This window comes from Thermobia domestica, chromosome 4 (genome assembly GCF_964235325.1).
Source record: "Thermobia domestica chromosome 4, izTheDome1.hap1.1, whole genome shotgun sequence".
Lineage (NCBI taxonomy): Eukaryota > Metazoa > Arthropoda > Insecta > Zygentoma > Lepismatidae > Thermobia > Thermobia domestica.
The window spans coordinates 267,113,195-267,140,711 of record NC_137457.1 but is presented as its reverse complement, the minus strand read 5'-3'; the positions used below and the strand labels follow the sequence as shown (position 1 = coordinate 267,140,711).

Sequence of the window (27,517 nt, the reverse complement as noted above, 5' to 3'; positions counted from 1 at the left end):
TGATCCGTAATTCGATTCCTGTTATTATTATTATTATTATTATTATTATTATTATTATTATTATTATTATTATTATTATTATTATTATTATTATTATTAAGTACGTATTGTTCCTGTTGGCAAGTCTTGAACTAATAAGAATTTTCTTTTTGTTTTCTTAGGTTCTCGCCTGGAAATCTTTCTTCCACGTTTCTCGATCTTCAGCTTCCTCTTTTAACTCCCAATATTTTCTTCTATTTTTCAAATGGTTGATCAATTGTCTTCTTCTTCTTTCTACTCTTTGCTTTCCATCCATCTGTTTCTTTCTTCAAGACATTTTTCGCTAGACTTGTCCAATCCAATTGGCCTTCGTACGAACGGTCCTGGCTAAAAACGTCCTCTTCTCTCCTACCCGTTTTTAAACATCTTTGTTTGTTACTCTCTCTATCCATTTTATCTTCCCCATCTTCCTCCAATACCACATTTCAAAGCTCTCTAAATATTTCTTCTCAAACATCCGTGGTGAGGTTACAAAGTTTTCAGCGAGCTCCCTCGTGGCTAAGCGGTTAGCGTACGCGCCTTTGGCGTGGGAGACCCGGGTTCGATTCCCGGCGGGAGCTCATGTGATTCGGATTCCACGTTAATCAGTAGGTCCACGTCTCATATAGCCTCGCTGCTGAAAAGGGACGCTAAACTAAAATCACCTCACCTCACAAAGTTTTCAGTGTTGACTCAAGGGATGTCATTTGTACTTGGAACACGATTTTTGTCCATGTCTGGGTCTAGCTTCTCAGCCACAATTTGAGCTGGTGACTCGGAATCAGATCCGTAGCCAGAACTCAAAGACAGGGGGCTGAAATAATTATTAAGGGGACTAACTTGCGTTCATCTTAACATTCACTTCATACATACATACCAAACACCAACTGAAAGTTTCAGGGGAGTTGAAGGTAGCAGTGGGGTAGGGGGTTCAGTTCCCTTGCCATTCACTAGATATAGGCCTGTCCGAAAATAGCAGAAACCGGAAAATCACTTCTACAGCATTAAAGCCGAAATTTATAGTATATTAATGATGCTCATGTTCACTACTGAAGCTCGAATATTCAGGTGTTCGATTCCCGGTGAAACATTACTTCTTAATCAAAGCATCATGTCTTGAATGTTTCAAATATAGGGTATACGAAAAGTAACGAATCATTTTTGGATTAACTCACTTTAATGGATATGAAAAATGAACAATACAATAGAATATATAATAAGAAAGTCAAATCAAAGCAGCTCGACATGACTACCATGAATGTCGAGACAGTGTTGCCACGTTTATGGAATAGACTGGAACACACACTGCAACATTGTGTATCTTTAAGCGTCGATTTTGATTTTATTTGTTTTTGGGCTTAGCGTCCCTTTCAGTATCGAAGATACATGAGATATAGACCTATAGTTTTACGTCTGATCCGAACCACATGAGTTCCCGACGGGAATCAAACTCGGGTCTCTCCCATGTCAAAGGTGCGTACGCTAACCACGTAGCCATGAGAAAGCTCTTTAAACGTTGACAAAAGATCTTCATTATGTTTGTTACAATCACTTCATCAATTTAAAGTTTTTACTACGAATCGTGTAACACTATAATAGTGTTTGAGACCTAATAGTTTTCGAGACGAGATGAGACGAGAAATGTCTCGTCTCGTGCACAACACCACTTATAAAACTAGGAATCTTCATTGCATTTCCGAGACTACGGTTGGACGCAACGTGCGAGACGAGGTGATACAGAAATAACGGGAAAATAGCGCATTCTGATCTAAAAAATCAGAAATTGAAGGTGGCTGATGCACTGACCATTTACCATCCACTTACTGTATAACTGTTAACAGTGGTAGAAGTGAGACGATATGCGGTGGTATGTCATACCGCCTCTGGTTTTTCAGTGATGAAGGCATACCGCCTCTGATTTTTCAATGATCAAGACATACTGTCACTGGAGAGTAGATGCTAAATACCTTTAATAAATGCATTTTTATACGCAGTAATTTACGAATAGATTTGTACGTAAAAAAGATTTTACTTCTTATGTAGATATGATTTCTAAGTTGACGTAATCGAATTTTTAAAATCTTTTTCCTCCTTTTTGTTTTCAAAATGAGATGTCTTCAAAGAAGTTAATCTAGTTTATATTTTAATGTGTCATATTGAATTGTTTCTTTCTTATGTATGCCGTAATGCATATGTATGGTCTTCTTGCCGTAATGCATATGAACGTCGTGTTTTGAGCATGGACGAATTTAGGTGTTCCCTGCTGTGGGGACGGATCTTCCAGAGTTTGGAATACCACTAAATCGAGTGGGGGGTCCGGGAGTTTTCCCAAAGGAAATTGTTAATATAAAAACTCGGTTTTGAATATTTTCGTATATAATTTTCTATAATAAAGCATAAGGGGATATCTTTTTAAATTTTTTTCCAAAGAGTTGTTGGCAGGGAATCAAAGTCTCTCCACTCCCTCCCTGTAACTACAGAGAAGCTCTCCAATGGTTTTCAGTCATTATGTAAATATAAGTGCAATCTTTTAGGCAGCATACCCTCACTGTATTTCAACATTTAGGTGGTCAGTATGTCGAGTCAAAATCGTAATAAAAAATACCGCCTCTGTTTTTTTTTTTTTTTTTTTTTTTTTGTTTTTTTCACTTCGAACACTGACTGTTAATAATCCTTAATGCTGGAACACCAGGAAGTGTTTTACGTATATGTGTTTATAGTTGGTTATTGATCAATAAAAACAAAATCTCACTTTCGATTCTTATCTTTTCCTGACCTCTTGGGTCATCTAAGCTGTGAAGTTATGATTTAAAAAAAAGGTCATGGGTTCAACTCTATAAATATCATTATTGATTAATCCAAACACGTGTTTCACTTAATACTGTATATCTCTTGACCTGATTTCTGGCGTTTTCAATTTAAGATAGCATTTCCCATCTGGGTTCATGATGCTTGTGCTCGGAGAGAGACTTTGGTTTTCTGTTATCACCAATCTACGGTTTCAAATGTCTCTCAATATTTCTTTCATATATATATATATATCTTTTTTAGAATCCAAACAGCAGGAGTTGTAGAGAGGAGGGGGGAAAGGGTGACAATGTCAGATTTGTTGTCTTTCCATCTAGAAACTTCCGTCACAGTAATTTCCGCTGGAAAAGAAACGATCAGCCCTGATGTCACTTCCCAACGACATACCTCGTTCATCTCCGGAACCTGTCACCGGCTTCTACTATGTCACGGTCTTATTTTTCTATTTACTTTCCGTTTTCTTGACAAAAAAATTAAAAAAAAACAAAAACATGCGAGTCTTCCACTTCAGAAATTGAAATTCTATCCCAGCTATGTCACGTAAAAAGTTACTAGAAAGGGAAAACGTCAAAACTAAATATATATATATATATATATATATATATATATATATATATATATATATATATATATATATATATATATATATATATATATATATATATATACATGAATTTCCGGCTCTAACGCTCACACACAAGTACGATTGAATATCGCAGTTTATGAAGTATAGTAAAAGAAATTGCTACTATAGTCGTTACAGAAATAAATCATCCGAACAAAATCTCTTTCTATCAATTAACTATGCTTTCGAGATTTCTCAGAGAGAAATGGATTGTGCCATGTTGTAAGATTGGTAATGAAATAGCTACTAACCAACCAACTAACTTACTAACTCTATGGCCTATGGACTCGGAGGTTCAATGCCGCGTTCACCAAAGTTCTCCACTGACTTCTATCCTTAGCCAATTGTATCCAGTTTCTACTTTGTATTCCTATTTCTTCGAGGTCCATCTTAATATTGTCCTCACATCTGCGCCTAGGTCTTCTTAATAGCCATTTTCTGATTGGACTTCCAGTCAAAACTTAGAAAGCATTCCTACTTTCTCTCATTCTGGCTACATGGCATGACCACTTACGCCTCTTTGACTTGACGGTCCTACCAATGTTCGGTAAACAGTATAAATTATGTAATTCTTCGTTGTGAAATTTCTGTCATTCCCCATCATTTTAAAAACTCTTTACAGAAGTTTTCGAAATTAGAGTAGCCAAGGAGAAGAGACGAGACCATTTTAGTGACAATATACGATAGGATAATGAATTTTTCAATTAGTGTTCTCCATGAGACGAGACAGAATTTTCGCATCGAGATGTAATACAAAAGAAGGCTTTTCTAAGAGAAAACGGACATGCTTTTGGAGACAAATACATATTCAGGACAGTTTTTCCAGACGAGGTAACCCCCAAATCTTATCTTGTGATCAACACTATTTCCAATGGAAACAGATATATTTTTTTGAGACGAGTCATCATTTTGACGATACCTCAGTGACGACAGTAGCTGTGATTTCTTGGAGGTCAAGCAGAAGAGCAGAGACATTTTTTTTAAGAAGGCAGCTGTTTTTGTATATTACTTAACCTTTATTACAATACAACTTGTCTAGGAGGCAGTCAGAGGAGCAGAGGATGCTACCAAGGCAGCGTCCGTCCCCTTGCCTTCCTCTATCGTCGTCACTGAGACACCTTATCAAACGAGATTGCCTCAAAATCCTGTCTCGTAGCTAATCTTATTCGTAACATCATCACACCAAAACTTAACTCAATCAGTAAATTGTCCTTTCTAGCTTTTACTAAGAGAAGTGGATTATGCCAATGTTTCTGAAACTATAGTTCTAGTGATCAGCTCCTGTAACCCTCTTCATAAGTGTCCAAATTCGCGAGCTCGGCACTCGCGCTTAACTGGGCTCGGGGTCAATAATTGAGCGTGAGCCCCAATGAAATAAGTGAGCGCGAGCCCAGTTGATAGAAGTAATCGCGAGTCCCAGTGAACGCGAACCCTGTTGAAAGAAAAGAGTGCGAGCCCAGTGCAAAATGGCCATCTATGATCCTCTTAAGTAAAACATTAATAAAAAAAGAAAAGAAAGAAAGAAAATAATAGAATTCAAGTGATTTGCGTACACATACTACAGCTGCGAACTTCAAACGAGTAGAGATTAAATAAGTTATAGAGAATATAACTAGCTTGAGTATTTGCTTCAACATTTATTTGACTATAATTAAGTTTTTTGGTTACTGCTAGCCTTCGTTACTTTCACTGGTTCTGTGAGAATGAAATCTACAGTAATACTGTAGCTATAACGTATATGAGAAAAAAAAAAAAAAACAGTCCAAAGTTGAACATACGGCATATCCAGATCCAGTGGCGTATTTAGGGGGTGGCTATCGGGTTCAAGCCCCCTACCTCCAGGAAAATGTGCATAGCCTCCCCGAAAAAAATCCTAAATATGCCACTGGGAATATCAATCGATATACATAATCGATGTGAACAAAATGATATGGTCAAAGATAAATATGCGTGCATAGTTTTCGACAAAGATGTTAAAAATGAATTTTTGTGACGCTATAAAATGTCATTCATGCAAAAAAGAAAGAAAGAAAGAAAGAAAAGAAAAGAAAAGAAAAGAAAAGAAAAGAAAAGAAAAGAAAAGAAAAGAAAAAGGAAAAGAAATAAAAGAGCTCATAGGCATGCACTAGTAAAATAAAACTGATAATCAAATGTCAAACCTATTAGCTGAAATGTTCGTTCTTCGAACGGGGAGAATAAAATTTATGCAAAATATCTGAACGTAATGAAACGATTGAAATATGGATTAGAAATGTATCCAAGTATTGGTATAGTCGGTACCTCAAACATTCCAAATATGAGGACCTTTTTCTTATGACTTTTTGGACGGATATGTTTTAAGTACTTTTATTGGTTTTATAGCACCCTAAAGTGCAATTTAGAAATTTACTTAATCATATATAGTTTTACCTGTAGTATGACTAGTAGTTCTTTACTTCGGAAGTTCAAGAAACGATAGTTTTCTCATTAACATCCTTACAATATGGACTTAATCCATTTCTCTCGGTAAAAAACAAGAGTAAAAAACGACAATTAACAAATATTACCTAACTTTACAGCACTTAAGTAAGGAGGTAGGATTCCTTGTTTATTTTATCTCTTAATTGTTTACTCGGTCGATACCATCATCGGTCCATCACTTGAACAGTAATTATCATTGCCTGTTATGAAACTTAGTCTTAAACAATACGAAAACACAATAAATATTTTCTACTCATCACATAATAAAAATATTAATAGATTCACAATAAATTTAAAAGACACATCCATACAACTAGTTAACGAAACAACATTTTGAAGCATTAAAATAGATGAACACTTCAGATGCAGTAGTTATCAAAGCAACTAAACATAAACTGAACTCGAGACTGTATGCTCTAACAGCCGTGTGCACCAACGGAGTTTAAACGAGCCTTCACTCAAACGCGTTCAACATTAAATTTTCAAGTTTAAACGTGGTTTTAGGACTTTTGTTGCACCATTGAAAGTCGAAGTTCAGTACATCTCGTTTAAGTAAACTTCGGTCAATTTGTAAAATCGACTCTGATTGGTTGTCGGCATCTTTTGTCTCGAATCTTCGTTTAACAAAGTAACAATTGAAGAAAGCATACCGCGTGCCGGTCTTTTCGACTTTCGAGATTGTGTGCATAGAGAGTAGTCTAATTTCAGTGATTGTAATTGTAATGGAAAAAATAATGAAATCACGATCAAAAACTGTTTCCGAACACGAGAAATGTATTGCATTTTCATTAGTGAAAAATACAAAGACATTATTCATTGTAAACAGACTAACCTGGATCAACGAAGTTTAAACCCCGAAATTCGGACGTTCAAGCTAAAAGAGTTTATCCACCATTTGACCGAGATTTAGGGTGGCGAGCACCAAACTAGTATAAATTACTCTTGTAGTAACTCTTACTTCTTTAGTCTGGACTACTTTAGTAAATTACTTCCGTAGTAATATACTCTTTTAGTAACTGTTGGAGAGCTCAATTTCTATTTACTTCTTTAGTTGTAACTAAAGTAGTAACGCCTTTTTACTAAAGAAGTAAGCCATTTCTGCACACTGCTGGCACGTGCATTTCGTTTTCTATCGGCAGCTGAAGCTTATCGGAAAACGCGCCTATGAAGAAAGGCAGAGAATATGGGGTTGTAGTGAAGAGCAGAAAGTTGTTGGAAAAAGCAAACGAGGTTCATTCGTTAAAAATGCGTTTAATACGAGAGGAATATAATGCAAAAATGTTATTAATTTAAAGACAAAGACAAATCATGGAAGAAGAGCATAACCTTAAATGGAAAGTTCAAGAATGAAATGGAGCAAACTTCAGGTTCCGGTTCTTCAGGCAATATGTTCGAGAAGTTTATGTTTTTATAAATAATATAAATATGTTTGATATGTATAAAACATATTTTATTTGCTTGATATTTTTCTAGTGGTTTATGTGTTTTTGTTTTCCACATGACATAATATTTGTGTATATTATTTCAGTGTTATTATATTTAATTTTTCTAATATTAATATTAATTTGTGTTAGCAAAATTATAAAAGTAGACATCTTGTTTTTCTTAGAAATTATCAAAACACCTTTATTGTATAACTTTGTGTACTAAAGTAAGAAATAATATGAAAATATTAATTCCCTAATCACAAAAAAGAAAAAGAAAAGAAAAAAGAGAGAAAGGTAACTATAAAATTATACGTAAATAAAAGAAGTGCCTTATTTATTCATTTAAGGAGGAAAAGTCTTTACACTAACTTGTTATTTTACGAGAAAATTAGGTACAATTTTAATTAAAAAATAATTAAGTATAATAGACCTTCTGACAGATTGCCTTGCAGCATCTGCTTCTGTATGAAATACATATTGGTTGCTCATTCGCATCCATAACACTAATATAAGGTGAAACACGCCTTCAGTTCTATTCCAAAGTAGTGTAGAACTGCAGCAGCCACAATAACATTCCCACACGTGTTCTGTTTATATCGCATTGTTTTAGTAAGAATTTGGAAACGTTTCTTTCAACACCGAATGTACGTTCTATTACACATCTTGTAGCAATACGGGCTCTAGTCTAGCGCCCTTCGGCTCCTATATGGGGTAGACATACAGGAGTCATAAGATGTTTGGAGAGAGCCACCCAACCTCCTTAACAAGGAACCCATCATATTTTCCATTATTAAATTCTACAGCAACTCTACTATTGTCCCAAATGCGTGCATCATGTGTGGGATCCAGCCAACGGCTTACAATGTTCAAAAATTTCATATTGCCATCACAAATGATTTGTGTATTGATAGAAAAGAAATTTTTGCTGTTTCTATATAGTTCTGCTTGTGCTTCAGAAGGACAAAGTGTGGGTATATATATACATAATCTATGACCCCTATGACATTCGGCAATCCACTAATTCGATAAAATTCCCTTTTGTTCATTGATATATTTTCTTGGCTCTGTGGCATGGATACATACAGTGGCTTTAAGGCAATAGAACTGTCTATCACTCTGTTAAAAGCTCTTCCAGCAGTTAATGAGATCCCCTGCTACAATTTGATAAGTGTGTACACTCATGTTCAAAACTATTGTCGTATGTCTATAAAATATGTTGTTGTAGGAATATAATTTGATAACGAATTCGCCCGGTATTTCTTATAATGTTAATATGTGTATAATCAGCAAAGACATGTATGTGGCAAATTTCATGTCAAAAGAGCAGTAAATAAGAACAATAAAACAAAAATAAAACTTTCTCATTCATTTAGCAACATTTTGTTTTATTAATTCTAATTTTTGTATTTATAATTTTTTCCTATGAAATTAACCACAAATATACATTTCCCGCTTATACACATAGTATCAGTATTAAAAGTGCCCTGCAAAATCATTATCAAATTATATTCTTACAAGAAGACAGTTATAGATATGCGACAATCATTTTGGACATGAGTGTACCAATGCGAAATATTTGCAAGCCACAAAAGAAGTTGCAGCTAGGAGACAGAGCACGGTTTCTGTCAGAATTATGCTACAGTTACGGCTCCAGCATACCAAACAGCGACTTGAAAGATTCCGTACGAAACCAAAACGGCTCTTTGAAACCATTGTCGTTTTACATCGCAAATGGATCTCTTTTCTCCATTAAAACCCTCATTCTTGGGATGTCTATCTCATCCTCCATCTCCGTATATTCTTCGTAGTCCAGGTAATCCATAGAATTAGATATATAACACGTAGAAACCAAAAACACACTTTACTCTCTAACTTTACTTCTACGACTGATTAGGAGTAAATTTTGACCTTATTTACTCCTAAAGTTACTAATGTAGTAGTGTAAAGTTACTAATGCATGATGGTGCTCTCCACCACTTGTAGAGTAAATAAATTTACTACAGTAGTAAATGAAAATTTTACTTCTGTAGTAATTTACTCCTTTAGTTCAGTACTCTCGACTGGAAGTTGCCGATTTCCTTCTCTCTTAGTAAGTTACTACTTTAGTTTCACTTACTCTTGGTTGGTGCTCGCCACCCTTAAACTTGAACGTTATTGGTGCAACAGACATTTCCACCGAGCTTGGTTATGACCCTCGTTCAACAGTTGAACTTCCTTGGTGCACACGACCATAAAAGTGTTAAAAGACACGTTAACTTTAAAAGGCTTAATACAGATCTACTATGGGTCCATATACCCTATCATAAAGTATGGCATTATATTTTGCAGTAACGCACCTGAAAGCAAATCTATATTTATTCAACAAGAATAGGCCGTCCGTACCATTGCGAACTTACACTACACAAAGTTAATGATATTAACAGTTCCATCTATTTACATATGTGAAGCATCAATGACCCAAAACGAAGATGAGGCGAAAAATCATCATTATAACACTAGAGAACAAAACCAGAAGTCTTACTTTGCTAGATTATCGCTGGTACAACAGGGTCCCAGATATACATCGTATGGCAAATAAAATATTCAATGCTTTGCCCAATCATATAAAAACGGAGGAAAACTTAAATAAATTTAAACAAAACTTAAAAACGTATCTAACAGAAAAAGAATTTTCTAGTGTAAAAAAATACTTAAAAATATTTGTGTAATAAGTACAATATTTTCCCTATATTTATAATCACTTCTGTAAATCATATTATGTTTTTATATACATAAATATGTACTGTGAACTGAATTCTCCAAACACTATATATTGATTAGATGAAGTAAACAAATATATATATATATATATATATATATATATATATATATATATATATATATATATATATATATATATATATATATATATAGTAGTTTCATCCGCCTGCTTATCAAAAGTATGTCTTTTTGTTGGTATATTCTGGCCTGACTGGTACCTCATTCTTACTTGATAAAAATATTTTCAAGGTTTATTTCTAATAGTTTTTTTTTTTTTAATCTTGCTAATGCATCCACTTGAAAAATGCATTATGAAAGTATCAGATATCCTCGATAAATATTCTGCCACTTGAATAAATTAACTTTTCACCAGATTGTTTGTTTCTTAATGCACACATATATGTATACTTCTTCTTTCTGTGTGAGTAAACAGCCCACACAGATTCAATGATGCTTATATGTCTGACCTTAAAGGGTGTGAACTAAATCTTGTGATAACAACGAAATCATTATGTATTTACATACAGATTTGATATTCTCCCAAAGACTTTGGTCACATTTGATGATAACATATAAAGTAGAGCAATATATTTTCTTCTTTTTTCTACAGTTGTTTATCTAATTGAAAACTCAAGTTTATTTATTTTTCCTTTACAAAGCTATTAACTACATCGAAGGTTACATTAAAAATAAACATGAGCAATTTAAAATTCTGAGTTCCAACTACTTGTGTTCAATTCAAGAATAGATAATGTTTCACTATGCAGATGGAGGTATCGTATTAAATAAGCAAAGGTGGGGCACATTTTAAGGATCGTCAAAATGGAAACAAAATGATTTTATAAGTAAGAGAAAGAAGCGTGGGACCCAATCCATGGTGTATGGGCTAGGCCAGCGTTTCCCAACCGGTGTGCCGCGGCACACTGGTGTGCCGTCAATGGTCCGCTGGTGTGCCGCGAGGAATTGAAACAAGATTATTAATTTTATAGCAATCAAATTGCAAAACGTAGGAAAAAATATATATTTGTATTTCACATTACTATGAACCTCTATTATGAATCTACAATTTTAAGTTTCATACTGTTACTGTTCTGTACATTTCTAATGTTGAAAAAAAATGGTTATCATTGTTATGACCATTATTGCTTCTTTATTGTTGCAGACTATTTTGTAACTTGAAAATTTAAAATATCATTCAATCCCTTGGACAAATTACGTACATTTGTGTTTTAAAAGTAAGAGACATTTGTTTGTTCGTTCGTTATTTAGTGATCTTCCTTCTTAGTAAAGGGTTGGATACAGTTTTTAAAAAGAAAGGGTAATTTTAAAAACCTGAGTCCAATATTTCATTGCAATTGCTTTCTATTTTTAAATTAGAATGAAAAATAAGCATAATGATTTACCACGGGGAAAACCAGTGATTGAACTTTCTTCTCTGTGAGGAGATCAATAATCGCAGAAAAAATACCACTGTGTTTTATATTTACAAATAATAATATCTATAAGTGTGCCGCGAGAATCCAAGTAACAGCCGTAGTGTGCCGCAAGTTGAAAAAGGTTGGGAAACGCTGGGCTAGGCGAATGAAACGAAAGCTGTAACGCGATGTTGCTGTGTGGTACAGTGGTTTTAGGATGTGGCTAAGCAGCGACTGAATGGTGTATCGTTTCTTTCGTGCATAAACTGACGTGAATTGTGTACGAAGACGTGCCAACACCGCAGTCCTCTTACTTGCTAACAGCGTTTAAAGGAAACTCGAAACGCTGCCTACAAATACCATAAACACAGTTGCTTAGCATGCTAACAAAATGCCCCATATCTCCATATCTTTCATATGGCACTCAGAAAATGCCCCACAGTGAATAAGAGATTCCTGTAACCTAAAATAAAGAAATAAAAATGAAATATAGTGTCTTTTAAGACGACCAGTTGAAAAGGAATATGTAAGAATAGTAAAATTTCTCTACATCCACTTCTTAGGATTGAAGCTTCGAAAATATCTGCAAGTAAGTGAAATGTTCCACATTCTATGCCCTAAACAGCCATCACATGCAAATTTCGTGTCTATTAAGTACTGCTGTAACCTGTTCAAAAGAAACATGAAATAAAATTTCCATTCTTTTTTCCTATCCCTTCCCTCTAATAATTTCATTTTTTAAAAAAGTGAGGGAAATTGGCATTCTGGTATCAGAAAGTTTCCATATACTAAGTGTTGTGTTTGTACGGGCGGCGGTAATTTTGTCACCGGAAACTTCGTCACCGGAAAGTTCGTCACGGTAATTTCGTCACTGGTAATTTTGTCATCAAAATATTACCATATAGGTAATTTCGTCACCGAAAATTTTGTCACGATAATATCATCATCAGTGTCTTTTAGAACATAATACAAGTACAATGAATGAATCGAAAAAGTTTTTGAAATTGCTTTCTTTCATCTTCAACTGAAGCAAATCGAAATATAATAATAATAATAATAATAATAATAATAATAATAATAATAATAATAATAATAATAATAATAATAATAATAATAATAATAATAATTATTATTATTATTATTATTATTATTATTATTATTATTATTATTATTATTATTATTAAATAAAGAGTTACATATTTTAGGTATCGTATTTGAGATAAAAGTTTCCAGTAATTCTATCACAGAAATATTATCAACTCGTGTACAGCATTGCTTTTTTTTTCCACCTGACTCACTCAACGTGGAGAAAGGTTCAAGAGATTGGATTCACAGAACGGTGCAAGAGCAATGACTATTATGGGAGAAAATGAACGGATTGGCATTTCTTTCCGCAACAGATGTGCATCAGGAATACAAGAGGCTTCGGAGGAAGAGCTGGAACTTCTGGACTATTCTGATAGTACTTAATTCAACAAGTTGAAGAAAGGGTTTCAACTGAGCTACATCAAGATGCTGTGGGTCAACCACCAAAAAAGAAACTAAAAGAGTGTTTCAGATTTTGCAGAAACGGCTCCAGTCTTTGTGCATAACGTATAACACTGGAACTAAATGTTTGAAAAAAAAATTGCTTGTTGTTTCCTATCATGTTATGAATAGTAGAAAATCAACCTGTAAAACACTTATTGCATTATAACAAGTTTTTGTTTTTCTATTTTCTGTTCTGAAATTTTGAAAACTTAATATTTGTAAATAGTGATATATAAATCCATTAGCTACACATTTTGCCTGTGCTTTTAACATTTTCTGAAGCTGACATTATGTTCTTTTATTATTGTTTGTTCTTGCGTCAAGTATCCGAAACTTCGATTTTCCAAAGTCGAACATCAACTGAATTGTTTTCCAAGTTTGATTAAGATAAGATTGGCTATTTTGGTCGTTTACTTTGTCTCTACTTAGTTCAACAAAGGTGAAAAAATGACCATGACAAAATTTCCTACATTCTAATATTTTGGTGACAAAATTACAGGTGACGAAATTACTATGTCAAAATTTCCGGTGACGAAATAACCTACATGCTAATATTTTGGTGACGAAATTACCACGACGAAAATTCCGGTGACGAAACTACCCAAGTTCGTGTTTGTATATCTATAGGTTTAGAAAAAAAAACTCTCCTTTTCCCTCTGAGTCCATCATGTTGAATTAATACAAATGAATAGTATAGGTTATATGAATATTTCCTGAAGTTTAAAGCCCTTGTGTGCCAAATTTCGTATCTGCGTCGGATGATTGAAAGCAAATATGAAACAGCAGTAAAAATGTCCCATATAATAATTTTCCCATGTTAGTTGAGCTGTTGATTAGTTTTATTAAGTTAAAGGGTGTCAATAGGTAGTCTAGGATTATCCTGACCGGTTGATTGCTTTCGGATATACGCTCGAGTAAACAATATTTATAATTTTTTTAATAATACTGTTTAGTATGAGATAAAAAAATATTTAGTTTAATATCTCGAAATTTACCCTGTAATTTAGAGGACGAAAATGATAACTGCAAACGAATAACAATAAAGAAAAGAATAGTGGAATGTGAAGTAAGACGAAAGAACAGAACTCCTAGGAAAAGAAATGATATAATGTATAAATTAATACGAACATACTGTGCATCGAACGAAGAAACCTTCATATCAGAGGTTAGCTTTCCCACAGAGTCGCCATATTTCTTACTTTTAACTCTAAATTCACGAATTTGTAAAAGCTTGGCGAGCACTGATACAGTGTATAAATAGCTACGATAATAAAGATACGGCATAAATAAATATCTAATTAATGTTGTGTGTACGTACGTTTGCGTTCATTGCTAAAATCTAGATCCTGTTATACCAATTTCAATTACATTATCTTCATACGAATCTCGAGATATCAGTAGGCTACCGTAATTTGCTTTTGAAAAAAAAAAAAAGAAAAAAAAGAAAAAAGAAAGAAAAAGAAACGCAAGAAATGCAAAAGTATTCAAGAAAATATTTGTTTTGGGAGAAGAAATCTTTTGATTGTCTAACAACTTCTATAAAATGGAGTCGATGTATTGCTTCTGTTATAAGAAAGCTAGTTTGTCAGTCGCGATTTTCCTTAAATATTCTTGGGGGGGGAGGGGCTTCAGCGGTTATGAAGGGGAGTAGTCCTACATGACAGAAAGTTGTTTCGGCTCAAAGAAGTGTCGTGAAAATTATGTTTCAGGGAGTATGCTGTTTCTATTGGATGTGTTGTGTGTCTCGTCACAAAAGTTATCATATGAACAACTTTAGAGGAGTCCAGAGCATTCCAGTAAATCGAGTGATATGTGTGTAACTAAGGGTTGACTCTTCAACTGATATAAATACAAATGATTAAGCGCAGACTTCGGTCGGGGATGTTGAGGAACACTTTCTGACCTCAACCAGGGGTGTTACGTACGAGACCAGCGGTCTACTGTGTCCTCCTTGAGTTTTATATATACTGTACTCATGCTCCTGCCATCAACTCATAAAGTTAGGAGCACCACTGCTAAGTATTATTACTAAAATGGGACCAGCTCTATTGATTTCAAGATTAGATTTCTCTATTCTCCGTCCTTCGTTTATTTTTTTTCTCTAAAAAGAAAATTAATACGAGGTCAGTATGTATAGTACACGATCTAGAGAATTAATTTAATTTTGACTATAGTGATCGCAAAGAGTCGTGAAGTTTGATCTAAGTTTCGTCTCTCACGCTTTACGTAGAACATTTCCTGAGGGTATAGCGTTGTCGGGTTGCCGCTAAGTTTCCTTTTGTTTATTTTTGTCTATGTTGTTTTACATTCTCGCTGTTACTATTCTTATATACTGTTTAATTCCAATAATTGGTGCGAGCGGTCAAGGGTTCGATTCCCGGTGGAGGCACTCTGTCGAAAAAGTGTAAAACGCTTCTTCAGGCCAGCCACCCTGAATGGGTGTTTCCTGGGTTTTCCTCATTTACACCAGGCAAATGCCGGAGTGGTACCTAACTTATAGGTCCCAGACCGCTTCCTTCCTTCCCCCATCCTTTCTTCCTTCCTTTTCTCCGGATTATGTGGTCGCTGAGGGACGTCATCCCTCAAAACGTGAATGACTAAATGGTCTTAGATGCCGAAAGCCCAGAAATCTAAATCCTAAATTCCAATAATTGTTAGTGTTTGTGATATAGTTCCTTAAGTGTTCACTTTTTGTCGCTCGCTCGTCATGTGAACTAAATTTGTCAGCATGGTTGGTGCACTTCTGCTGTGTCACGTTTTCTCAGATTTCCGTTCGGAAGGCAGCCTCCACGAATCGTACCGAATTCTTCCTATGCATTACACGTGAAGTAAAACAATAGTATGATTGGTGTAGAGCCCAGGCTTCACGAGTCGTCGCCGTCACTATAAACTTATCGTGAAGGAAGACTTTGAGTTCATAAGTAAGCATGAGAAATATTTTTCCTATCCAGACCTTTGGTTCCTTAGTTGTGGGCCATCTACGTCAGGGTTTGAGTTTAGTCAAATCTCTCCCTCGAAGAATAAAATCACTAACTGCTACTTAGAACAAATAACAATAATAATAAATAATAAAATAATATTTTTAAAAGCATGCTTTCTTTTTTAAAAGAGATATAGCATACAAAATAAAATATATGGCACTAAAAAGTACAAAAAAATCTGATTTCAAGAAAATTACTTTCCAAACATACTCTATTTATGCACGACGAAAAAAAAAAAACATGGGGATGGCTGTCATGTATACAATTTATAAATTTTCCTGTAAATTAAGAGATTTTTCTGTTCCCCATGCTTTTCCATTTTAGTAATGAATATATATATATATATATATATATATATATATATATATATATATATATATATATATATATATATATATATATATATTTTTAAAGTACTAATTTTCTTGAAAAGTGCTATTATTTCTTTTTTACTTCATAGTATGATTTGGGGGTTATTTCTTTTAAAATATAAAACACTGTTTTAGTGTTATTTGTCTTATTGTATTTTCTTTGTTTTTTAAAGAATGTTTTTGTTATTTTACTTTTTAAATGTGTTGTGTTTGTTACCTTGTCTGTACTAGATATCCCGTTTAACTGAGTGAAGCTGGTTGCATACTAAATCGACCTTTGAAAATCAAACAAGAGCGCTAACATTCTTTTTCTTTTTTTAAAAAAAAATATATAAATATATCTAGAAATAATGTAACAATACAGTATTATATTACATTATCACCCAACTTATGTTGCTATGTGTAACCTCGTGTAGCGTAGTCGCTATCGCTCTTGTCTTTGGTGCAAGCGGTTCCGGATTCGATTCCCGATGGGAAAACGCGATCGAAAAAGTGAAAAAGCTCTTTCAGGCTAGTCATCCTGAGTGAAGTTTTCCTGAGTTTTCCTCATTCACACCAGGCAAATGGCGGGATGGTACCTAACATACAGGTTCCAGGCCGCTTCCTTCCCTCTCCAATCTTTTCTTCCTTCCTTTTCCTCGATTAGTGTGGTCGCCGAGTGACGTCACCCCATATACGTGGCGGGTTAAATGGCCATTGATGCCGAAAACCCAGAAATCTAATCCCTAATTCCTCCCTTATGTTGTTATGAAAAATTTCATTATTGTATGACGTGAAAAATTTAATTAAAACAAGAATTTCACGAACGATCCGAAATGTGGATCAAAAGATTCCGATCTTGGCCAAGACTTTTAGGGATGATCCAAAAAATGCAACAAAAGATTCCGATCTTGGCCAAGACTTTTAGGAATGATCCAAAAAATGCAATAAAAGATTACGATCTTGGCCAAGACTTTTAGGAATGATAAAAAAAATGCAATAAAAGATTCCGATCTTGGCCAAGAATTTTGGGAATGATCCAAAAAATGCAACAAAAGATTACGATCTTGGCCAAGACTTTTAGGAATGATCAAAAAAATGCAATAAAAGATTACGATCTTGGCCAAGACTTTTAGGAATGATCAAAAAATGCAATAAAAGATTCCGATCTTGGCCAAGAATTTTGGGAATGATCCAAAAAATGCAACAAAAGATTACGATCTTGGCCAAGACTTTTAGGAATGATCAAAAAAATGCAATAAAAGATTACGATCTTGGCCAAGACTTTTAGGAATGATCAAAAAATGCAATAAAAGATTACGATCTTGGCCAAGACTTTTAGGAATGATCCAAAAAATGCAACAAAAGATTACGATCTTGGCTAAGACTTTTAGGAATGATCCAAAAATGCAATAAAAGATTACGATCTTGGCCAAGACTTTTAGGAATGTTGCAAAAAATGCAATAAAAGATTGCGATCTTGGCCAAGACTTTTAGGAATGATCCAAAAAATGCAACAAAAGATTACGATCTTGGCCAAGACTTTTAGGAATGATCCAAAAAAATGCAATAAAAGATTACGATCTTGGCCAAGACTTTTAGGAATGATCCAAAAAATGCAATAAAAAATTGCGATCTTGGCCAATAATTAGATTTTGGATCAGCGGCCACAAAAGTTTGGAACGGCCCCTAAATCGAGTTTTCGTATTTTTTTACGGAATAAGGACATAATACTGATTGTGAGTTAAGTTATACTTTGGGTATGGCTAAACTATATGTAGTTATCGAGATATGGGGCGTACAAGAAAATGTTTGATTGAATTAAATATATTGTATTTTGTGGATAATGGGACCACAAATTTTTTGAACGGCCTCTAAATCGAGTTTTCGTATTTTTACGGAATGAGCACATCATATTGAGTTAATTAATAGTTTGGATTTGGCTACACTATATGTAGTTCTCAAAATATGGGGCGTACAAGAAAATTTTTGATTATATGAAATATATTGATTTTTTTGGATCAGGACCACAAAATTTTTAAACGGCCCATAAATCGAATTTTCATATTTTTTACGGAATAAGCACATCATAAAATGTAAATTATTAGCTTTGGTGTAGCTACACTATATATAGTTCTCCAAATATGGGGCGTACAAGAAAATGTTTGATTCTATGAAATATATTGAATTTTCTGGATCAGGGGCCGCAAAATTTTTGAACGGTCCCTAACTCGAGTTTTCGTTTTTTTTTTTTAACGGAATAAGCACATCATATTGAGTAAATTGTTAGTTTTGGTTTCGTTATACTATATGTAGTTCTTGAGATACAAGGCCTACAAGAAAATTTTTGCCTGAAATATATTGGATCTTTTAATTGAAAAAAAAAGTTTAATAGGCGCATTTTAAATTTGCAGAGAAGTAGAAATATTCTGTCCATCTGTCAGTTTCCACCTTATTGATAGAAATTGGCTGATACTATCCACGAGTTAAAAGGAAAATATCAAAGTAAGACAACAGGTGTGAAATTGTTCCATCAACTTTACATTAATATGGCACAATTACTAATTGGTAGCTAGCTGGTAATTAAAAGCATTTGTAATATGATCAATATCACCAATCCTTATAATAATTATAAGAAAAGTTAATATGAGTTTTGTTTCAATATTTCGAATAACTCAGTAGTTCTGTTATCTGTAAAGAATACCAACTTCATACAATGGTAGTCCATAAACAGACTGAAAAGGTTAGATTTTACTTGCTTCTATCAAAAGACAAAAATAATTAAATTTTAAAAAGTTAAGAAAAATAAATAAGTGTCACTGACTAAAATTACTTTCAATTTGGGTTTAGTTTTTGTAATCTTTTCTTTTCTTTTTTTTTCTTTTCTTTTTTTTCTGGACATTTAGTTTTACGAGGCACTTTTACCTCGGAAACTAGGCACTAAATCTTGCTACATTCAAGGATAGGTGTTACTGCTGTCTGAACACAAAATATACCAGTCACGTTGTGGAACGCTGTCTCGCAGCTAGCCTTGATATAAGCGAGAAGCGAAGAACTATAAACTAGAACACAAAACCAACTGCTGCAAGAATTTATCGTCTAGTACTTTTGTTCGGTAAGAATTCGTTTAACTACGTATGTTCTTCCAACTCGTTTTAAAACACAAAAAATTACATTTAAAAAAATTTTAAAAAAGTAACAATTTAGAATGACATTTACGAACTTTAATTTTGATCTGTCCTTTCAAAGTTATCGAATTCAATGTGATAAAATTTAAATAGAACCATATTTCATTTATTTCACTTACTTATTTACATATAAAATATAAAAAGTACAGACGACCGCACTAAACTTTCTTCTTCCAATTTCTTAAATTAAACCATGTTTTGTGGCAGTTATTACTGAAAGGTTTATTTGTGAAATACGAACAAAATTAAGAGACGTTTTCAGAAAACTGTCTGAAGAAAACTCACTCCAAAAGTAAACTTATTTTTAATGAGAAATAACTTATACCACGCATTCGAGTTATTATTTATAAATGAAGTATTTCTTCATGAAAACACAGGAGTCGCATTCTAAGAGATTGTAAATAATAATAATAATAATAATAATAATAATAATAATAATAATAATAATAATAATAATAATAATAATAATAATCATCTTTATTTCACTGCCGCGAACAGTTTTTTTTTTTTTTGGCAAAAATACAGCACGTGGTATCAGAGCAGTACATTGCAATGGAATAATAATAGTAATAATAATAAATAAACAGTTAAAACAAGAGTACTAATATAAAACACAATGTAGATAAAAGTCAATTAAGCAGAAATAATTCCTTGTCAACGCTGTAAAAATGGTCAAGTTCCCGATCTACCTAAAACAACAAAAAGCCACAGAACAGCAGTCTTCAAATTGCATTTCAGCATAATGTCTCTGAACCTCATTGCTTAAAAACTATCAGTCAGATCACGTAAAAATTTTCACTTGTTTAATCAGTAAGTCTACCAATGTGCTTAAAGGATCTGACAGGCTTTCTAAATTATAATAATAATAAAACTTATCCTCAATCGTAAAGTATCACTTGCGGATATTTTCATGGAAAATGATTTTATCAACATTACAAGGTTATTAATGGAGTGTTTATTTGTGAAATAGGAACAAAATCTCCTGAGTCGTTTGAGAAAATCGTAGGAAAGGAATTCAGCTCTAAGAGTAAATTACTCTTTTAGAATTTTTCCAGAAAAAATGACATATTGCAGTATAGAGTTTAATGGAATATTGACATAAAACATAAACAAAATCATTATGGATGTTTCTGAGAATCTTGTACATTTTTTAAAAAATTTTTACCCTTCAGTAGTTTGCCCTTATTTTTAGTACTAGGAAGAAACCTTGAAAAGAAAGAAAAACCTGTAAAAACCTTAAGTGTAAAATTAGGTACGTTGAACGATATGACCTCTAGACAAGTACGCATATATCGGGATGAACGAATGGGCAGACATGCAAAAATACCTTTTTCGGTATTTAAGTGTCACTGTAAAGCAGTCGAAATCTCGAATTTGATTTGTTTTTTCGATCATCATATTTTCTACTCTACTATCGTCGCCTTAAAGTAAAAAGAGGCTACAAAACTAGTGCTAGAGATGTTTGTAGTATCTACGAAGATTGAAAGATAAAGGCTATCCTATTTACTCAAAGAACATCAAGGCAACACAACAAGGGGTAAGATATTCAGTTTTTTTCTCTCGTAACAATATTAATTGTATTTTTTTTTTCTAAAATGATATTTTCCTAAGTAGCTATATTTAAGAAAGCGTACATTTGGTGATCTTTAGGTTTCCAAACTACGCTATACAAGGATGAACCTGAAAGATGTGCACAAGCTCCAGGAGGTGATTCATGACATCAAAAGAGAACAAAATGTCCTCTTGTATATTGTCAGATTCCGCGTCATGTAAAAGTGACAGGGGTGCCAACTTGGAATCGAAAATCGAATCATGACAATTGGAACAGAACACAAAGAAAGATGTGCACATACTTCGGGAGGTGATTCGTAACATTAAAAGAAGTAACAAAAAAAAAGTCCTCTTGCATATTGTCGTATTCCGCGTCGTGTAAAGTGTATTTCTTCTATACATGGGCAGTTCGGCAAATTCTTTGAACTTCCCCTGCTGCATTTTACAACAGTATCTTTTCCTCCCCGTATCCCTCTTTTGACCGCATTTGCGGGGTTTGCAATATCTCAACATCCACTGTCTCTCACTCTCTCTCCTTCCCAATACTATCGCTAAATATATGTTGAACAGCAATCTTCTAATCACTGACTGAAAGGACAGCGTTTGGAACTGTGGTAACTGTGTCCACGTGACAGGAGCGGATCCAGGGGGGAAGAGATCGGGGCGATTGCCCTCCCAGAAGACGAAACTTTCTTATTTTATATATATATAAATAAAACCCATCAAAAAGTTTGGAGCCCTTAAAAGTAGCAGTATGACAACCCCCCCCCCAGAAGTCGGTCCTGGATCCGCCCCTACCACGTGGACTTGACAAGCGTCTGTCAAATGCTAGAAATGAGGGTTCTGGTTGGCCATTTAGTTACCGAGGGTATCGAGGGTATAGATGGAATACACTTTACGCTATGCACATCTTTCTACTCCATTTCAATTGCCAGGATTCGAGTTCGATCTCAAGTTGGCACCTCTGTTACACGTATACGACGCGGAATTCGACAACATGCAAAAGGACTTTGTCTTTCTTTTGTATGTCATGAATCACCTCCCGAAATATTTGCACAAGTTTCTGTTCGCTTCCAATTGTCACGATTCGATTTTCGATTCCAAGTTGACACCCCTGTCACTCTTATAGGACACGGAATTCGACAATATGCAAGAAGACTTTTTTTTGGCCTTCTTTCGATGTTAGGAATCACTCCCCGAAGTATGTACGCAACTTTCAGGTTCACCCTGTATATATGTATTAGAAGACTTAATAGAACTGCTACATTCGTCCATCTGTCTATTGAAAGATATCAGAATAAGAATACCTGGGTAGTAACAGATAGCAAGAAGTCGTTCAGATCCCAAGAATTGGTTACATATTCTTTTCAATCGTCTATTCAAAGCGGAAGTGGTACAAATGTAACATTCCTAGTCTCAATGTTGTTAACCATAGAGCAATAACGGTCATAATCATTTTTTTAAAAGAGTCTTCATCCCGGCGAAATTAAAATACCGCTAATTTTACAGTAATTGTGTGATATCTTCAAATAGATAAAAGATAATTGAAAAGTGGAACAAGAGCGCCCTAGACAATATTATTGTACATGAGAAACCGTTATCACGACTCACTTATCTGCTTTCGATTTCGAGCCATTTTGAAAATCGGCATTTATTTTCGCGTTTCTAAACAGCTGAAAACGGAAAGCCACTAGGTGACTTGTGATAACGGTACCTCACGCAAAATAATATTGTCTAGGGCGCTCTTGTTCCACATTTCAATTATCTTTTATCTATTTGAAGATATCACATAATTACTGTTAAATTTACGGTATTTTAATTTCGTCGGGATGAAGACTCTTAAATATGGATTTGTCCTTCCCAAGAATAGGCATAGATATTATCTATGCTTATATTTCCCTACTAAAGCCGAAAGTGGTAGAAACATATTACTACCATTTCCGGTTTCAATGTTCGTCTCCATAGAACAAAAAACAAAAGAGAGAGCGAGAAATGGTTTTCAGATGTGGATTCAGTGGTCTAAAAAAAAGTTTCCGTTTTCACTCTTATTTTCTGTATTCAAACCGGAAGTGGTAGAAGTCTACCATTTTCGGATGCAAAGTTGATTACCATAGAATAACAACGGTAATAGCATTCTTCCATCCGTTGATTTCTTATATGAATTTAGATAACTATTCTGCTACACTGCACCACATATAATAATAATAATAATAATAATAATAATAATAATAATAATAATAATAATAATAATAATAATAATAATAATAATAATAATAATAATAATAATAATGTATTATCTAATAAGTGTGTGTTGATTTATCCTTTTTAGGCCACTGTCACCGCCTGTTTTCGCCAATCAATCATGACGGGTGACACCTTGTTAGTCTGAACTAACAATGAAAGAAAATAAAAACACCAACAATGAACACAATGTCTGTCTCTCTCTTTATATATCCTCGGTTAACAAAAGGGAAACCCCACCCAGTGAATGTTACGAACGATGAATCGGGGTCATATATCAAACACCTGACCTATGTTGACCAGCCGTGCGGAGGCCGACAAACTAACGAACAAAAAATGGGCGGTGTCTTAACTTGGATGGATAGGTTATAAGAAAATAATGGGAAGAATGAGAGAGAGAGAGAGAATAAATAAGGGGTGAAAAGAAATGTCTTCCTTTTCAGGGTCCTGTTATATTATTACTACTACCTCTCTCTCAATTAACTTATAGCAGGATGATGCACATTTCTTTCTTTTTAACAATACCTTATTACGAAATACCTTATACTACGTTTCATTATATTCTAGTAAAGATTTTTGTCTCAAGCCAATTATGGAGTACAAATTATATCTGTCATCATCGTCCGTAAACTAATATCTTTACGACCGTATGCAGGTAAATTAATAAGACTATTTCAGTACATACGCATTTTTTTTCTTTATTTCTTTTGCCTGGTTGAATATTTGCAGAATAATGGCTTGTAAGAGAGGGATGTATGTAATGGCTACCAGGGTCTCCTGACTTCTCCGTTTGAGGAACAACGTGAAGGCAAAGTTCTAAAGCTGAGTAGGATGGAACATTTTAAGCAAAGAATCCTAATGGATCAACAATACTAAAGACTACAGATTGTTCAAGATGAAAGGCTACACGATTCACACAAGATTTTTAATGGCCATTTTCTCCATACGTAGTGGAAATAACCCAACTAGCAGAAAACATGACAAAACCACAAGGCTGAACTATACAGAAAGCCAATTGAAGACTTACGGGGTCATGTTAGAAAATCTGAAGACACCAGAAGACAAAAAGTTTTATTGGATACGATAAGATGAAATACAGGGACTGTTCATAGTAAACTGCGCGTCTGTTACTCTATATCATGTACGATATTCGAATCACAATTAAGAAAGTCGGGGAAAATATCGTTACATTTCCCCAACTCTATACATTATGGTGAATAGCAAACAGTGGACCGAAATTCGTGTAATTCTCAAAACTCTGCACTAAAGATTATGTTCTCTTCAGTAAATTACCCATCCACTTAAACAAAAATAAAAGTTCTGTGCAGTGGACTCCAGGGTGTGGATTTTATGTATTTTGTTACACAGAATTCAAATTTCGAAACCCTAGGACGATTGATCGTGTCAATTTTGTTTTATGGGCGAAAAACGTGAGTCTTCCCTATCCAAGATTGCTCAAATTTTTAGCCCATAAAAAAAATTGACACTCTCAATCGTCCTAGGGTTTCGAAATTTGAATTCTGTGTAGAAAAATACGTAGAATCCACATCCTTGTGTCCGGTGCATAGAACTTTTTTCTGTGTGTGTGTGTGTGTGTGTGTGGATGTAGTATTAATTAACCATTCAAAGATTGACTCTAATTACAGGGTTGTCAGTTATTTAACGTGGGTGGAAATACGTATTTAGAACACACGCTTCTACGCGGTAACTCATGTGATAAAAGTTTTGAGATATTAAACTTTAAATTTTTTTAAGGACTTTAGTTTACCATATTTTTATATATATTCACAGGCCCGAAACCAGCCACAGAGGTTTAGGGGGGGCATGGATATATTATGGGGGGCCAAGTCATTAAAAATTCTCCTACATTTTTTTTTTTGTATTAATAATAGCATTTTATATTGAGGTCTGGAGAGGCCACTAAAAGTTTGGGGGGGGCCAGGTCCCCCTAACCCCCCTCTGGTTGCGGGCCTGTATATTCACCCTGTGCCTGTCGCTTCGGGAGACAAAAATCATCTCAAGAATTACATGATGGATCATCATTAATTTTGGCCATGAAGTAGAAGGTCGAAATTTATTAACCCGAGGTCGTTGATGGAAGTGAACCATGCACCGCAAGTGGTAGAAATCAACAATTTGTGATTTTAACGTTGAACACTATAGAACAAAAACTGCAATGAATAATGAGACGCGGTTTCCTGAAATCGATTATGCATCCTAAAAACACTTCATTTCCATTCTTAACACTATACTGAAACAGGAAGTCATAAAACTCCTCTATAGTATAACTTCCGGTTTCAATATTGATCTACATAGAGCCAACAAAAAAAGATAGGAAATAGCGAGATGCGTTTTCTTTTCGAGTTGATTCAGCGTTGTAAGTATAAGTGACATCTCCTCTCTTAATCCTTTATTCAAAACGGAAGTGAAGAAATAAGCCATTTCCGGTTTTAACGTTGATCACTACAGAGTAAAAACGATAGTAGATAGCGAGAAACGATTTTCCGTAATCAATTAAGCGTCCTAAGAATATATCTCATCTCCATTCTTATCTCTCTACTAAAACCGGAAGTGGTGGAAATTCATTACTTCCGGTTTCAATGTTAAACGAGAAAAAACTAAACTCCTTCATGTCGTGTCCATATGAATCTGTTACTTGATAATTGTTAGTATGGCTTCAACAATAGTCATAGTATCTATTGAAGCTTTCCTGGCGACGTATTGTGAACAGGTCTTCTCGGGCTAGCAGCCAGGTAAATACTGTTATATCTTGCGACGTTTCGAGGGCTGACATCGTCCTCATCTTCAGGCGAATATGATGGTGCAATGGAGTGTAGGGAATATATATACTCATGTATGTATGATTGGACTCTTCTGATTGGTGGTTCAAATGGCGGCTTCTGATTGGTGCTTGAAATGGCGGGATATGATTGGTGTCCATGTTTTACTCAGTTGGAATCCTGTGTCTCTGTTAAGGTTCGTTTTTTCTTGTATGATTGCAACGGCTTCTTTTATCCTCCTGTCCCAAACTCTTGAGCATTTTGCTATTATTTCGGCATCTGTGAATAAAATCTTATGTTGCTGTTTGATGCTATGTTCAGCCAGTCCGGATTTTTCTGGTTGGTTTAGCCTGATGTAACTGTTGTGTTCTTTGCATCTGGCTTCAATGGTTCGTCCTGTTTGTCCAATATATGACTTACCACATTCACATGGAATGCGGTAAACTCCAGGAGTTCGGAGGCCCAGGTCGTCTTTGGTTGATCGTATTAAGTTCTTTATTTTTGCTGGAGGCTTGTGTATTGTCCTGATGTTGTACCTGGCAAATAGTCTGCTGAGCTTTCCAGAAGTGTTCCCGGTGTATGGAAGGCAGATTGTGTTCTTCCGTTCTTCATTCACAGTTTCTTCTGCACTTTTGTCCTTGTTGTCTGTGTCCTTCGTTCTGGTCCTTTTCAGGGCCATATTTATATCTCGCATTGAATATTCATTCTGTAGCATGGCGCTGCGAAGGTAATTAACTTCCTCTATTAAACAATCCTTGTCGGAGATGGAGAATGCTCTATGTGCTAAAGTGTTGAGAACTCCAAGACGTTGAGCTTTGTGATGGAAACTGTTTGCGTTCAGATATAAATCTGTATGTGTTGGTTTCCTGTATACCCTATGGCCTAGGCTGCCATCTGGTCTTCTGTATATCATAATGTCAAGAAATGGTAGACGTCCATTGAAGGACAAACAGGACGAACCATTGAAGCCAGATGCAAAGAACACAACAGTTACATCAGGCTAAACCAACCAGAAAAATCCGGACTGGCTGAACATAGCATCAAACAGCAACATAAGATTTTATTCACAGATGCCGAAATAATAGCAAAATGCTCAAGAGTTTGGGACAGGAGGATAAAAGAAGCCGTTGCAATCATACAAGAAAAAACGAACCTTAACAGAGACACAGGATTCCAACTGAGTAAAACATGGACACCAATCATATCCCGCCATTTCAAGCACCAATCAGAAGCCGCCATTTGAACCACCAATCAGAAGAGTCCAATCATACATACATGAGTATATATATTCCCTACACTCCATTGCACCATCATATTCGCCTGAAGATGAGGACGATGTCAGCCCTCGAAACGTCGCAAGATATAACAGTATTTACCTGGCTG

General features: G+C 34.7%; 1 protein-coding gene across 1 annotated transcript; it reads right to left on the bottom strand.

Moving 5' to 3' along the window:
- Window positions 1-23,438: 23,438 nt before the first annotated feature.
- Window positions 23,439-27,047, bottom strand: LOC145683118 (uncharacterized). The gene is made up of 2 exons (XM_081754479.1): window positions 26,555-27,047; window positions 23,439-23,503 (listed from the first exon to the last, which is right to left on the bottom strand). Exons 1-2 carry the CDS (start codon window positions 27,045-27,047, stop codon window positions 23,439-23,441), a joined length of 558 nt encoding a protein of 185 aa, XP_081610605.1.
- Between the last annotated feature and the right edge of the window lie 470 nt (window positions 27,048-27,517).

Excerpts from the sequence above, each read along its gene's own strand:
- LOC145683118 (XM_081754479.1), bottom strand. The coding sequence starts at position 27,047 with ATGATATACAGAAGACCAGATGGCAGCCTAGGCCATAGGGTATACAGG. Across the intron at positions 23,504-26,554 it reads CCGCATTCCATGTGAATGTG|TTCAGACTAACAAGGTGTCA; the intron begins GTAAGTCATATA and ends TTTCATTGTTAG.